This window comes from Mauremys mutica, chromosome 3, assembly GCF_020497125.1.
Source record: "Mauremys mutica isolate MM-2020 ecotype Southern chromosome 3, ASM2049712v1, whole genome shotgun sequence".
In the NCBI taxonomy this organism is placed as follows: Eukaryota; Metazoa; Chordata; order Testudines; family Geoemydidae; genus Mauremys; species Mauremys mutica.
This window is the reverse complement of record NC_059074.1, coordinates 1,138,798-1,153,874: the sequence shown is the minus strand read 5'-3', so window position 1 is coordinate 1,153,874 and position 15,077 is coordinate 1,138,798. Positions and strand designations below refer to the sequence as shown.

General features: G+C 50.7%; 1 protein-coding gene across 1 annotated transcript in view; it reads left to right on the top strand.

Annotated features, from left to right (window-relative positions):
- Positions 1-15,077, top strand: part of LOC123366017 (otoferlin-like) — a 177,162-nt gene that overhangs the window by 11,201 nt on the left and 150,884 nt on the right. Inside the window, exon 2 of the mRNA XM_045009095.1 lies at positions 8,117-8,175. Within this exon, the coding sequence (XP_044865030.1) occupies positions 8,117-8,175 (59 nt within the window). The remainder of the gene's footprint in view (positions 1-8,116; positions 8,176-15,077) is intronic.

Genomic DNA, 15,077 nt, shown 5'->3' with positions numbered 1-15,077 from the left:
GCTCTCCCCTGCCTCCTCAAGCATTTAGCCATACAACTGTTCTGCTCTGAAACACCAGTAACCGAATCTGTCCTCAGATCCTGAAGCACAGACTGCTTACTTACAGATTCAGCATGGAGACATTCCTGTCCCAACAGCATTGTCTCCCCACCAACAAGCTGGCCACACACAGCCAGGTGGTTATAGGGCTGCTCAACTTCCTTAACAGCTTCTACTCCACCTGAGACCTTTTCAAAGCTGCCCACACTGGATCTCTCAAAAGGAAAGTCAGTGGATCCATTCACAACAGAAAATTTCTGGCTGTTAGGAACTGAAACTTTCTTGATTAAATCACTTTTACACCCTTCAGTTGCAGTAAACTGCTTGCACAGGCTACCATGAGGATTCCTTTCCCTAGGAGCTTCTCTAAGCAGCAATTCACCCCTCACAGAAATTCTGCCCTTCCCCTCTTCACCTAGGGCTTGCTCTACAGGAACACTTCCCTGAGCAACCACAGATGCTACAGACTTTCTAGATAACAGGTTAGAAACAATCTCCTTCCCTTGGCCATGAACAAGTTCAGGAATCTTTTCCTTCTTGCTACAAGTTGTCAAACTGTCAGTCGGTAACACAATTAAATCACCTTTATGCTCTCCTTGTGCCCTGGCTGGGGTATCACCCTGATCAGACAGAGTTGCTGCACCCTTTTCCAACCACACATTAGCAACTGGCAAACCACAAGCACCAGAATTGTCTGTTCTCTGGGATTTTGCTAAGACACTAACTGGATGCAACCTAGTCACAGTGCCATTCTCCCCAGCAGACCCAAACTCAGGACCATTCCCTTCCTGGGCTTTAGCTGTATTTACAACCAACTTCGAGACAACTGAATCACCCTCAACCATCACAGGCTGAAAGGCACCTTCTGTCTGCTCCACAGACACAGAAGAGCCGGAGACACATTCTCCTTTACCAGACACACAGCTTGGGATTTCACTTCCCTTGTCCCAGCACACAGGGCTGTTCACAGACAACTGCTTGGAGACTGGGGTAGCTTCCTTCATAGGCAAGTCAATACTCCTGACAGACACAGGCACATTCCCTCCACTGTCACATTTCTCCTCACAGGAAACAGGTAAGGGATATGGACACTCATTTTCCACTATCCCTCCCTTCCCAAACTGCTGATTAGACAAAGCCATCAGCTCACAAGGCTGCCTAGGCTCCTCCAAACTTTCCCTACCAGGCACATTGCCACTCCCAACAGATAAGCTGCTGCTTTTTTCACTACACTGAGCTACTTTTAGCAAATCACAGTTACCCATTTCAGGTTTACTTCTACAAGCTGCACTAGCCACCAATCCATTACCCATTACAAATTTACCCTTTCCTTCTTCAGTTAGGGATTTAACCTGACCATCTACTTTAATCTGCTCCTGAGAAACATTTTCCTCCCCAATGAGATCTTTCTGCTCTTGATCTAACTCCAGATTAACTTCTGAGACATCAGACAGACATTCAGAAACTTCATTCCCAGACAAACTGCTTTCTTGTACAGACAAACAGATATTTCTCCCCAGGTTAGAACTTCCATCTCCCCAGCCATAGCAAAACTGGTTAAACACAGAAAACTGCCCAGAGTAACCCCATATATCAACACAGTTATAAACTGGATTTCCAAGAGGATACAGTTTCTGCCGTTCTTCCCTTGCTTTTTTGACTTGGAGCTGGAGTCTAGCAGTTTCTTGTTGTATTTTGTGAGTCTCCTGCTGCACCTTGCGAGTCTCCTCCTCAGCAGCCAGCACCTCCAGACGTCCCTTACGAGCTTTTTCTTCTCTCTTAGCAGCCTCTCTCTTTCTCTCAGCCGCCTCTCTCTTTCTCTCATCCGCCTCTCTCTTTCTCTCAGCCGCCTCTCTCTTTCTCTCAGCCGCCTCTCTCTCCAGCTGGGCCAAGACTTGCTTCTCTTCCATTCGAATTTTTGCCAGTTCTTGCTCATAATCAAACTGCAGGCTGTCTCTCAAGGCTTGCAGTTTCCTTGCTTTTTGTCTCATGGTCACTGATCTTTAACCAACCAAACTCTCAATCCCACATTTAAATTTTGGATAGCGTGGGGTTCTGACCCAAAGCTTAATTGACCTGGTTCTGTGGATCCAAGCACGACTACGCCACTGTGACGGAGCGATTCTGGCGGGACCCAACTGAGAGTGCCAAATCAGGACCAATTGCTCAAACAGGGCAGTCACAGCCCTAGGCTGGGGTTTTTCCACCTCTAAGGCAAACCAAACCAGCCAGACAAAAAGGACTTTGGTCTCACCCCACTGGCTAACCACAAGTCACACAAGCAATTTCCTTAGACACTCCAGTCTCCCAGCATCACCACCAGTGCACTCGTCCTGGGGATGAATGGTTATGAAAACCAACACCCCAATAAAAGAAAAAGGTTCCCTCGATCCCAAAGGACCAAGCCCCAGACCCAGGTCAATATACACATCAGATCTTACCCACAAATCACGCTGTTGCCAATCCTTTAGAATCTAAAATCTAAAGGTTTATTTACAAAGGGAAAAAGGTGGAAATGAGAGGTAGAATTGGTTAAATGGAATCAATTACATACAGTAATGGCAAAGTTCTTAGTTCAGGCTTGCAGCAGTGATGGCATAAACTGCAGGTTCAAATTGAGTCTCTGGAATACATCCCCCACTGGGATGGGTCGTTCAGTCCCTTGTGTAAAGCTTCAGTTTGTAGCAAAGTCCTTCCAGAGGTCAGAAGCAGGATTGAAGACAAGATGGAGATGAAGCATCAGCCTTATATAGACTTTTCCAGGTGTAAGAATCTCTTTGTCTTCACTGTGGAAATTTACAGCAAAATGGAGCCTGGAGTCACATGGGCCAGTCCCTGCATACTTTGCTGAGTCACAAGGCGTGTCTGCCTTCTCTCCATGGGTCCATTGTGTAGCTGACGGTCCTTAATGGGCCATCAAACAGGCTAGGCAGAGCTAACACCAGCTTGTCTGGGAGGCTTCCCCCAGAAGCACAGCACAAACTTGAAATACAGACAGCATAGAGCCAACATTCATAACTTCAACTAAAAATGATACAGACATATAGACAGCATAATTATAATCAGCAACCCAGAACCTGGTCTTAGACACCTTATATGACCCCCTTTACTTAGGATTTGGAGCCACTACAGGACCTTGGTTGCAACCCATGTTCTATATGGTCCCCATTTATATCAATAACGTCACACTCATTCCGGATCTATTGACAGGAGTGTCGTATTTAAGATATGGGAGGTAATTATCCTGCTCTTCTCCCAGCTGGAGTCTTGCGTCCAATTCTGGACACCACACTTGAGTGAAGGTCTGGACAAATTGGAGACAGATCCACAAAAACGGATCAAGGATTTAGAAAACCTGACCTGTGAGGAAAAGTTAAAGAAAACTGGGCATGGTAAACTGAGGGGGGACCTGATAGCCTTCAAATATGGGAAGGGCTCTTATAAAGCGGTTTGTGATCAGTTGTTCTCCACATCCACTGAAGGTAGGAGAGGAAGGAATGGGCTGAATCTGCAGCAAGGGAGAGTTAGGTTAGATTTTAAGAAAAACTTTCCTACTCTAAATGGAGTTAAGCTCTGGAACAGGCTTCCAAGGGAGGTTGTGGAATCCCCGTCATGGGAGGTTTTTAAGAACAGGCAGGACAAACACCTGTCAGGGATGGTCTAAGATTACTTGGTCCTGCCACAGTGCAGGGTGCTGGAGTCGATGACCTCTTGAGTCAGACGTTGCTGTGATGCTGTATCCTTCCATGCTGTTAAGAAATTTGTGCCACTGTTGTCATATTTATTGGTGGAGACAATAACCAGCAATGCGTCACTTTCTTGCTGTTTTGGCTAATTCCTCAAAAACTCAGTAAACTGCTCGCAGCCTTGCAATGTATCTGCCTTTCAAACTGCAGGCCCCATGGGGTGGAGACCCAGTCTGTTGTCCTGTTGTGTAAAGCACTTCCAGCGCTAGAGAGATGATAACTGGTAGGAAACACTCAGATGGAAAACACTAGCGCTGAAAATTCAGCAAGAGATGCTTTTCTCTGAGTTGGTACTGAGCCAATACCTCAGGGTGGCGCTAGGGGGCGCTGTTCTCATGGGAGCCACGATCTTGCAGTTGCCACGTGGTGAACACAATCGTCCCGCGTTTTCCTTATGCTCCTCCCATCTGATTGTATCCGCCGGCTGTCAGCCTCAGACTTTGACTGTAAGCTCTTCGGGGCTGGGACCATGGTTGTGGTTGTGCCTTTGCACCACACCTTGCACAACAGGGCTCTGGTCCATCGCTCCGGCTCCTAGACTTTACTGCAATACAACTAATAACGAGCCATCGAGATCCCGCCCCTCGGGACCATCAGAGATCCCAGGGCACTTTCCCAGGACCAGGCGTGTTATTCACAGTGTCTCGAAATAATTCCATTCATGCCCCTTGTAGTTTCAGTACCCACCACATTCTGTCCTGAACGGTGTGCATACTGTGAGCCGTTTGCAGGCTACCCCGTTCTACTCCAGAAGTGGCTGAATTTCAGTGGTGGTGAAGCGGTGACCCTTGAACACCGCTCACAGTCGGTTGTAATTTTGCTGTAGGCTTTAGGTTCAACACGAAAAGTGCTATGCAAATGCCAGTCATTATTATTATTACTTCTCTCTCATTGTTACAGCAAGCTGAGTGTTGTGGACGTGGGTTGCTTTGTTTAGCTTCTCTTGCTGGCAGCTGGCATCTCCCCAGGAGTGCAGCCGGTGGGTGTGGAGCAGAGCGTTGTGTGGGTGTGCGTTCCGTCAGTGGCAGGATTCTATGACTGCAAGAAAGAAGTTAAGTCAGAAGACAGGCCAGGAGATGACAGGTTTCCATGTGCACTTGAGCAGGAGGATTGCTCTGAATTGCTGCTTGACTTTAGTTCAAGTAGTGGATAAAAAGTCACAAATCTGTAGAATCCTCCACAAAGGAGCCAGGACAGAGGGAATTGTTTCGGCATAAAGGGATACAATTAGCAAAAGGCAAGTGTAGAGTGAATATTCTTCCATCCAGGGATCTCTGCACCCTCCCAAGCATTCATTTGTCCAGACAGACTCCCTGCGGGGTAGATCTGTACCCTCTGTACAGATCACAGCGTCTATTTTACACATGGGGAAACTGAGTCACAGAGAGGTGTGCCATGCCTCCGGTCACCCAGAAAATCAGCAGCAGCCACTAGTGACAGTCGTCAGGTTTGTTCCGAGTTCTGTCCATGAGCTGGGATCTCACCCTGCCACATCTGGAAACATGCCCTCGCTGTGATGTCTGCCAGGCGGTACAGCCGTCTCTCTACCACAGAACGCGTTCACCCCCAGGCCATTTTTCTGGGTGAGTTCATTCGAGAGCCTAGCGATTGCCTGGTTTCACCCACATCGTCGTTGTTGGGGCATGTAGTGCGGTGGATGAGGCACCCCACATGTTGTGATAGACGTGCAGGACGGTAACGGCTCCCACTTGGGGAGCCTGGCCTAGTGGTCACGGCTGCACCTCCTGACTGCCAAGGGGGTTGTGGGGAGGGGAGCCTGGGCCCTCCCACTGCACCGGGCTCCAACCCAGGCCCTTTGGGCTACCCAGTAGCCTGGCAACCAAGGCTGCTTGAGGCTGTTGTCTCTGGGCCTCTTCCTCTCGTCCACCCCCCTTGGGGTCAGCTTAGTCCCAGGCCTTCGCCTGCTGCAGAGCCCAGACCACAAGAGGAGGTTACCAAAGGCCAAGGTCCAGAGGATCCTTCCCTTTCCGGCGGCCTCCGGGGTGGGTCCCCCCTTCCCTCAGGGAGGGCCCCCTTGGGCGCCCGTGTCAGAACCTGAGGTTTCCCCCTGCTCTGCTGGAGCTTTGGGCTGCAGGTCTCCTCACCTCCGGCTCTGCCCCCAGAGAGCCAGTTCCCTGCCTTTTAACTGCCCCAGCAGATGGAGCATCTGCTGCAGGTGGGGCGGGGCTGGCTGAGCCCAACGTAATCCCTTAACCCCTTGTTGCCTAGTGTGGGGTTTGTACACCCCATCACAAGGACCCCTGGGGGTGTTGGTCACTGCAGCCGTGGAGGTATGTCTGCTGGTTCGATGTCTGTTGTTCTGGCAGGGTCTGGTGCTGCTTTGAGTTGGTGTGTCCTGGTCTGTGGGGAGCTTGTTTCTGATGATGAGCTTGGAGCGGTTGGGGATTGTTTGAAGGCCAGAGGAGCAGGAATAGGGTCCGGTGTGCCGGGTGCTGTACAGGCAGAGCGGTAGGTGTGGTGACTGCCCTGAAGAGCATTAATACGGAGAGCCGAGGGGTCGTACCCCCACTGGCGATCAGTGGCGCCTGTACGCACAGAAGCTTGACGCTCCTGGACAACAGGCTTCGGTTTAGTTAGAAAAGATGCTGTTTATTAAGTTTCCCTGGAGTTTAAAATGATTTCGTGGGGGAAACGATTCGTGAAACAAAGACTTAAACAAAACTCTCCAGTTTTTGTGCAAGCCTAAAGCACGGCCCGATTTTCCCTTAGAAAGAGAACCCAGAAATCCAGAGGCTCAGTTCCCTCCTGTAATTGCCTCATTTTGTAAACTCATCTCAGAGTCCAGTCGGAAAGGGGACGGTAATGCTGGCAGAGGATCACATGCTGGAACCTGGCTCCTTGTTATAACAACTCAATATCCCCAAAGTTCCCCCCACAAAGCTCTGAGCATGGTATTGCAGATGCTCAGCTGTCCTGGGAATTTTGGACCCTGGTCAAATACATACATGGTCCTGCCCGCTGGGAACATGTAAGGATTTAATAACCCAAGAAGCATGATTGCCTTTGAGTCAGAGAGGGTTTGTTTGGATTCAGTGCCTTAAAACGAGCATTTTATTCACTTCTCTTTCTGCAGAATTGCCCAGTGGATATTAAATAACAATACTGGCTCTGCAAAGTCAGAAAGGTTATTGAAACCAGAACAGCTGAAAGCACAATGTGAACCCTTTGATCGGATGGTGGAATTATTTATTAATTTCACGCAGTCAGTAAAGGAAAAAAACATTAACAAATTCCCATTGCCCATCCCAAGGGGTTACCCAGCACATCTGTCTGCATCCTCCCAGCCGGCGATTTGCTTTCAAACCTGTCGTAATCCCCGCTGACCCGGAGAAGCGAAACCTCTCAAATTCTCTGTGTTTATTTTGAACGAGTCAATGAAATTCACGAGCCCTGATCAAACAACTGGAACAGGAGCAGCAGAAGCAGCTTCCAGGGGGCGGTTGTTTAAAGGGATGCTCTCTGCAGATGCAACCCTCATTCCCTGGACCTGTTTGGGTCGTCGGTTTACTGAGCAGGAAGAGTGAGACGGGGGCCATGGGCTACAGCTGTGTTTCAGCGTTTAATTGTTAGAGCTGCATGAGCCATTATTCCCTGGGATGGCCTAGGCCTGTGAAAACTCACCCAGTTTCACGGTTTGTTATAAACTCAGAGTGGGTTGGTCAAATGATTCCCTCCAGTTCATGAGCAGCGTGGGGAGAGATTGGCCCCCAGCCAAGCCCCTGGGGCTGAACTCCCCTGAAGCAGGAGGTTGGAAATCTAAACCCAAACTCCCCTGAAGTTTGAGATGTCCAGATTAGGACACCCTTCCTCCCCCCACCCGTGCAGTAAATAGGAGCGATACAAATTCAGCTGCAAACTCTCTGGTTTGAATCCAGATCCAGAGTCTGGGTCTGTCGCAGGGGGGCTGGAACAGTGGGGGTGCTGAAAGCCATTGAACCAAACTGTAAACCCTGCATATGATGGAAACCACGTCAAGCCAGGGGGTGCGACAGCCCCCCGGGTCTGTCGTCTCTCATGGTAAAGAAGAGATGGTACATATACAGCCGGGGTGCTCACTCAGTGTACACGTACCCCCCGTACAGATGGTGCGCACACACACACGCACTCTGCGTGCCCACTCAGACTCGAACCTGTCGCATCCATACGCTCTCAGACGCACTCCCACAGTGCAGTGCTGTTAGCAGGTCCTCTCAGGTCCAGGACAGCTCCTCCCATCCCCCCCAGGCACCCTCTCCTCCCGCTAACTCTCCCTCTCACCGGCCCCACGTGCTTTGAAGTAACAACGCTCTTTTCCTCTCTGCTTTCTGCAGGTCTCTCCTTCTACACCCGAGTACTGGAAAACTGCGAGGATGAGGCCAGGTTTGATGAGGTAAGAGACGAGCTGTTCTTCAGGCCAGTTGACTTCTCACCGTTCGGTTTGCAGGGATGGGTTGGGGGGGTTTCTTAAATAATTCTCTTCCTGTTCAAACTTTAACACCCTCTGAAATGTATTTCCCCCTTTATTATAATGCGTTAAGAACAAATATTAATCCATAAAGCTGTAACCATGGTATCAAGTTCATAGTTGTGTACAAATACAGAGCTCTTTCGCTGACTCCCCCTCATGTCAAGTCCCTGGGTAGAGATGCAGAGCTCTCTTTGCTGACCTACTCTGACAGCAGACCAGGTGGATCCTATCAGCTCCATCCCAAGAGTGTAAGTGGGCTTGATTTGTCTGTCTGAGGCAAAGATGATTAGGGAGGGGTCCTGCAGAGAAAACAAAACTAGTTACAGCTGATGAGCTTCAATTGATGTATGTCTTTTGATTGTGGCCAGTTGTTTCTCTGCCCCAAGGGTTTTCCCCTAGAGGGTGGCATAGGTGGTCTATAGTTCAACATGCTTGGAGGTTTCTGAGATAGTGGCTGCAATGCATTCAGTGTGCTGACGACTCGCAGACCTTTCTGATCTTTACACAGTGTTATAGCCGTGTTGGTCCAAGGATACTCGAGAGAGAAGGTGGGTGAGGTAATATCTGTTATTGGGCCAACTTCTGCTGGTGAAAGAGAGACGCTTTCGAGCCTATACAAGAAGAGCTCTGGGTAGCTCAAAAGCTTGTCTCTTTCACCAACAGAAGTTGGTCCAATGAGACACATGCAGCATTCCAGTGGAAATGGATCCCAAAGAGGTTTTCACGTGCCAATCTGATCAGTGTTGGTGCATTTGGGGAATGAGTCTCTAAAGAAAAGATCCCCACTGTTTGCACTGAAATGGCGTGAAAAATGTTGCTGTCGGTACTGGATTGTGCACACCTTGCTGGCCGTGCCCTTCGCCTTTCCTAGACTTTAATTGCATAAAAGGGAGAAAATTCAAAGTTTAAGAGTCTCAGAGCAAATGCCTCCGGCTCCAGCTTGCTGCTCTCCATCACAACGGGGCCCGTTTTCACATGCTCACGCAGCCCCACGCAGCATTACGAGAAAGTGCTTATTTCTTTTGGCCTGAACGCCCAGATTTATTGACCTCAGACTCTCAACGCGGCACTTGGAAAGGATGTGAAAGAGCAGTTGGATTTCAGAGGGTTTGTGGTTTTAAAATGTAGCTTTCTCTTAAACACTGGCAGCAGAAATATTTGGCGTACAATGACATAAGATCACAGATAAGCATGGACTAAAGATAGCACCAGCATGTCGCACTGAAAAAGAGAGCGGGTGTTTCCTTTGATTTCTACTGTATCGTTTACAGAAGATAAACTGCACGAGTGGGTTGTGAGCGACACCTTGAAACTCTTTAACCTTTTAGAGCTTTTCAGTTCATCTGTGATGATCCGGTTTTATTTCAGAGACCGTCACAATCCAAGTTACCCTAAGTATCCCAGCAGCAGTTATTGTATGTCTACACTACGAAATTAGGTCGATTTTATAGAAGTTGATTTTTAGACATCGATTTTATACAGTCGATTGCGTATGTCCACATTAAGCACATTAAGTCGGCAGAGCGCGTCCTCACTACCGTGGCTAGAATCGACTTACGAAGCGGTGCACTGTAGGTAGCTATCCCACAGTTCCCGCACTCTCCGCCGCCCATTGGAATTCTGGGTTAAGCTCCCAATGCCTGATAGGACAAAAAACTTTGTCACGGGTGGTTTGGGGTACATTTCGTCAGTCGCCTCTCCCTCCGTGAAAGCAACGGCAGACATTCGTTTTGCGCCAGACACCAGGGCGATTAGAAGAGCACAGCAGGGCGCGCGGCGCATCAGAGAGGCTTTGAAAACCAGTTTCATGACTGGCCAGGCTTCGGTGTGACAGTTGTGTCTGTTTCTCCTCGATGCAAACCCGCCCCCTTTGTTGATTTTAATTCCCTGTAAGCCAACCACCCTCCCCCCTTCGAAATAAAGTAACTATTGTTTTGAAACCGGGCATGCTTTCTTTATTAATTAAAAAAAAATAGACAATGGACAAAGTAGCCCGGGTGGGGTGGGGGAGGAGGGAAGAACAAGGCCACACTGCTTATTGTAGCCACACTAAAAATCAAACTGTTTGAATGACAGCCCTCTGTGGCTTGGGCCGTCCTCTGCAGTGGAGTGGCTGGGTGCCCGGAGCCTCCTCCCTCCCCCGCGTTTTTGGGCGTCTGGGTGAGGAGGCTATGGAACATGGGGAGGAGGGTAGGCGGTTATACAGTGGATGCAGCGGGGGTCTGTGCTCTTGTTGGCTTTCCTGCAGCTTCAACAGATGCTTCATCATGTCCGTTTGCTCCCCCAACAGACACTTCATCATGTCCTTTCCTGGCCTCTGCCACTGAATGCCTCTCAGTGCGGGAGGACTGCATGAGCTCGGAAAACATGTCATCGCGAGTGCGTTTTTTTCACCTTCTAATCTGCGATAACCTCAGGGACGGAGATGATAGGGGGAGCGTAGAAACATTCTACGCTCTACGATTCTGGGGGGACTGCATGGTCACCTGTGCTGCTGAGTTTGCCACGCTGACCAAACAGGAAATGCAATTCAAAAGTTCCCGGAGCTTGTCCTGTGTACCTGGCTAGTGCAGCGGAATTCAAAGCTCTGTCCAGAGTGGTCACAATGGAGCACTCTGGGATAGCTCCCGGAGGCCAATACTGTCGAATTGCATCCACACTACCCCAAATTCGACCCAGCAAAGTCGATTTTAGCGCTGCTCCCCTCGCCGGGAGGAGTATAACAGTCAATTTTAAGAGCCCTTTAGGTTGATGGAACAGGGTTGGTTGTGTGCTTGTCATTTTTAAATCGACCTGATGCGGCTCAATTCGACCTAACCCCGTAGTGTAGACCAGGCCTCAGAGTGTTGCTTCATTGAGTCCGTACCTGTCCGTGCTGCTGCTGCTCTGCTGGAGAAACGCAATGGTTATTATTGTCTGTTAAGGATTTGTGTTTCCATAGTACCTGGGAACACCAGTCATGGAGCAGGGCCCCACTGCAGTGGGTGTTGTACGAAGCCAGAACACAGAGACGGTCCCTGCTCTAAGAAGCTTGCAACCGAAGCATAAGACAAGAGACAACAGATGAAGATGGGGGTGGGAGTGACCAGAAAACAAAGCGGGTGTATTGGTTGGCAGTGGTCTCGGCACCCCAGCTACTTCCCTGTTGGCTAGTTTTGTCCAGGCGGCAGGGCCAAGGAGGGTCGGAAGGAGGAGGATGTCGTTTGGTGGCTGGTTGCGGGGAGCACCCCCCAAGCGTGAGGGGCAGCGGGGCAGAGGCAGCCCTTGGAAATGTAACGCGTGGGTGACGGGTGTCGATAGCGAAGGAGGGAGGACGGGAAGGGTGGGTTAGACAGAGAAGGGCTTTCAAAGGGATGCGCTAGGGAAGGGGGAGCCGTTGGAGGGGTGCAAAGGGAGGACTGTAGCATAGGCTCCTCCCTCGAGATGTCCCTGCAGGAGGAGGACGCTCTGGGGGTTCACGCTCTGGACTAGGACTTGAGAGCTAACCCTGGCCCTGCTCCACACGCGTTAGGGCAAGTCCCTCAGGTCCGTCTACACGGCAAGAGAAAACCCCATGGCACCGAGTCCCAGACTCTGTGTGAGGGGAGGGTCTCAGAGGCCAGGCTCCAGCCTGAGCCTGAACAGCCACACTGCAATTTTTAGCCCTGCGGCCCAAGCCCCGAGAGCCCAGACCCAGGCCAGCCATGGGTATTTCATTGCAGTGTAGACGTACCTCGGTCTCGCTGAGCCTCAGTTTCCCCGTGTAAAATGGGGAAAACAGGACTTCCCTCCCGCTCAGGGCTGGGGTAAAGCTAACCCACCCATTCAGGTTTCAGCTGATCAGGTGCTATAGTGGGAGCAACACAGAAAAGCCTGTCGGTGATCACCGGGGTGCAGAGCTGGCCGTGACCCCCCAGGTCAGGCTGAATATCGATTTCCCTTGGCTAATCCTGAGCACTTACAGCGTGCTTTACAAAGATGGGTAGGTACGGCTCGGGCTTTCCAAAGGATCTGCTCTAGCCCAACCAAGTTCTGGGCTTACGCGGGAGGTTCTCTGGCCGGTCTCATACCGGAGGTCAGCGTAGATGCTCCTCAGAGTCCCCTCTGGCCTTGAAATCGGTATCTGAAAAATGAGGGCCGTCACTTGTTCGAGGCCATCCCACCAGCGAGTGGCCCTCTGGGCTGTGGCAGGTTGGCACTGCCCGCTCTGAAGGCTGCGTGGTGCTGTCTTCACGGCTGCTGTTACCCGCACTAGCTGGATTCAAAGGAGAACCCGTGAGCGTTTGCTGGGCACCCTGTAACTTAGGGTCAGAGTGAATGGAGAGTCGGTGCTACTGACCCACCCTGACAGCCAGACCAGCTGGTCTCATTAGCACCAGGCAGGAAGAGGCAAGATGGAGCTAGGAGGTGCCTTGGACAGGTACTGTAATCATCCCACGCACCAGGGAGCCAGGAGGCGAAGGGTTAGGTCTGTAAGTATGGCACAGTCCTGTCTTAGGGCTTTGGTACTTGATGGATAGAGGGAGATCCCAGGGAGGGAGGAAGCAGAGGAGTGAGTTTAGACAATAGGCGTTGTGCATGGGCCATGTTGGGTTGAGTGGGGACCCCAATCACAGCCCCCTTGCAGGAGCCACAGTGAAGGAATTGCACTTAACGGTTCTCAAACTGGGGACGCAGGGTTGGGGGTACCAAATCCAGGTGGTGTCCTCTTCCATTGGAGCGAGAGGCTCACTCCAGAGCCCGCCTATCCGACCCACCCTTCTTGAGATCCAAACCTAGTGGGTTGACATGGCAACGGGCATGCGATGCCTAGGTAAACAGCAGAACGAAATATTTCAGACCCGGCTAGAGAGAATCTCTCACACGAAGTGGGCTGCAGAAGGAAACGAGATAATCCAGGGGTCTCCGAGCACAGAAGACTGAGCCAACCACATCCCCACGTGGTGGGCTAATCCCCATATTGCAGATGCGGAAACTGAGGTGCAGATCATGGTTAAGTGACTTGCCCAAGGTCACACGGAGTCAGTGGCAGGACTGGGACAAGAACTGAGTAGTTACTAGGTCACAAGCCCTGCTTGTAATCATCAGGCAACACTCCCTCTTTGATCAGGTGGATCTGTGGTAGCCCCCCTCTCCCTTTCCAAGACTAGGGGAGATGCTTCAGACAAAATGAAGTCACTATGGTAGCAGGGGGTGAAGTCCAAAAATACCGCTCTTAAAGCAGAATCATTGTGGGGAAGCCATTCGGATTAACGGGATGCAAATTTCCATGGATCTGAAATGAGGCCATTTATTACAATGCTGATAATGAGCATTAATGGAGCAGCCTCCATCCCAAAATGTTGTGCAAATGAAATACAAGGATCCTTTCCCCCACCACAGAGATGCTGCCCCCTCTGAGGTGGGACAGGGCAGCTGTCCAACAGTGCACAGCAGCACTTCTTAGTTTCAGATAGTGCCAGAGGTGTGCATGGTGCTGTACAGACCCGCTATGAGCACCACACCTCGGCTCTGAGACTCTTTTGATCTCAGCTAGATAGAAGACCACAAAGGATAGAAATAGACGAGTCAGGAATGGGATATGGAAGGCCAAGGACCCTAAAAGAGAAAGATGGTGAGAAAAGCTTATTGTCGTGTATGGTGTAATACCCCTCCACAATGTGTGTCATGGCCCCATCTAGCAGTTAGTCCATATAGAGGATAATGACCTACTACTGTTACCAGCTAATGGACTTAACCCTTTGGCTCCAGTCCTGATGGTGCTGGAATTCAAATCCTCTGATGATCTGTGCCAGGCTGGGAGTGGGGGGATGTTACATACACATCTAGTTATTTCCTTTGATTGTCATGGTGCGGGCAGATGGCATCTGGAGGGGAGACTGGGGGGAACCAACGGGAAGCTAGCGGAAAGAAGGGCGTTTGGAGGAGGACTTCCACTGAATAGCGGTTAGGCCAGGAAGGGACGAACACCACCCTTCCCAATAGAAACGACAGGCCGAGTTTTCAGAGGTAAATTGGAATGTCCCGGAATGGAAGGTAGCCGGGGCGCCAGAACGTAACCCCTCAGCTCCCGGATAAAGTGTCATGGGATCTTGAGTGACGCCGCCATGACTTTAGGACAGTCTTGGACTCAGCCCGTCAAAGATGCTTCCCCCATCACAGCGCCCCCTAGCAGCACCCTGGGGCCTTGCCTCACTGACTCAGAAGGAGGAACACCAGCTAGCGTCTAGCGCCACTTACAGCAGCACCCCGGGGGCTCCTGGGAGGTCTCCCATCCGCGTGCTGACCAGGTTGGTGGAGGTCACGCTCCAAGGTGAGAAGATTGTGGAGCACCTCACTCAGGAGAAGCAGAGAATGGTACAAAAAGGGTGTCGCTCGGAGTGCGTCTACACACACAGTTCGCATCCATTTAACCTAAATCGGTGCAGACCCCTGCATGGACGCTCTCTCGTTGGTGTCAGACTGGTTCTAGCTGTTCAGCTTGTGCCTGTGAATTTATCAACGCAAGCTGGGTTGAAATCGGTTTAACGTTGCGTCAGTGTAACTAAATCACACCTGTGATTAAACTGGAGCAATTCTGCATGGAGATGGGGCCTTGGGCTTGTGCTTGGCTCCTCTGCTAGGATGATGCTGGGAGCAATAGAAATCCATCCGGGGACACACAAGACGCTGGAGGGAAGGCTTTCCTGAAGGAGAGAGACACTTGCAGGAGGAAGCGTAGCTGGGAACTGACTTAGCTCTGCCTTGCCGTCCGTCTCCAAGTGAGCTCCCTCCCTGAGCCCTTCCTCTTCCTCGTTATTTATTCAGATCCGTCCCTCACGGGCTGGGGATGGAGGAGGAGAAAG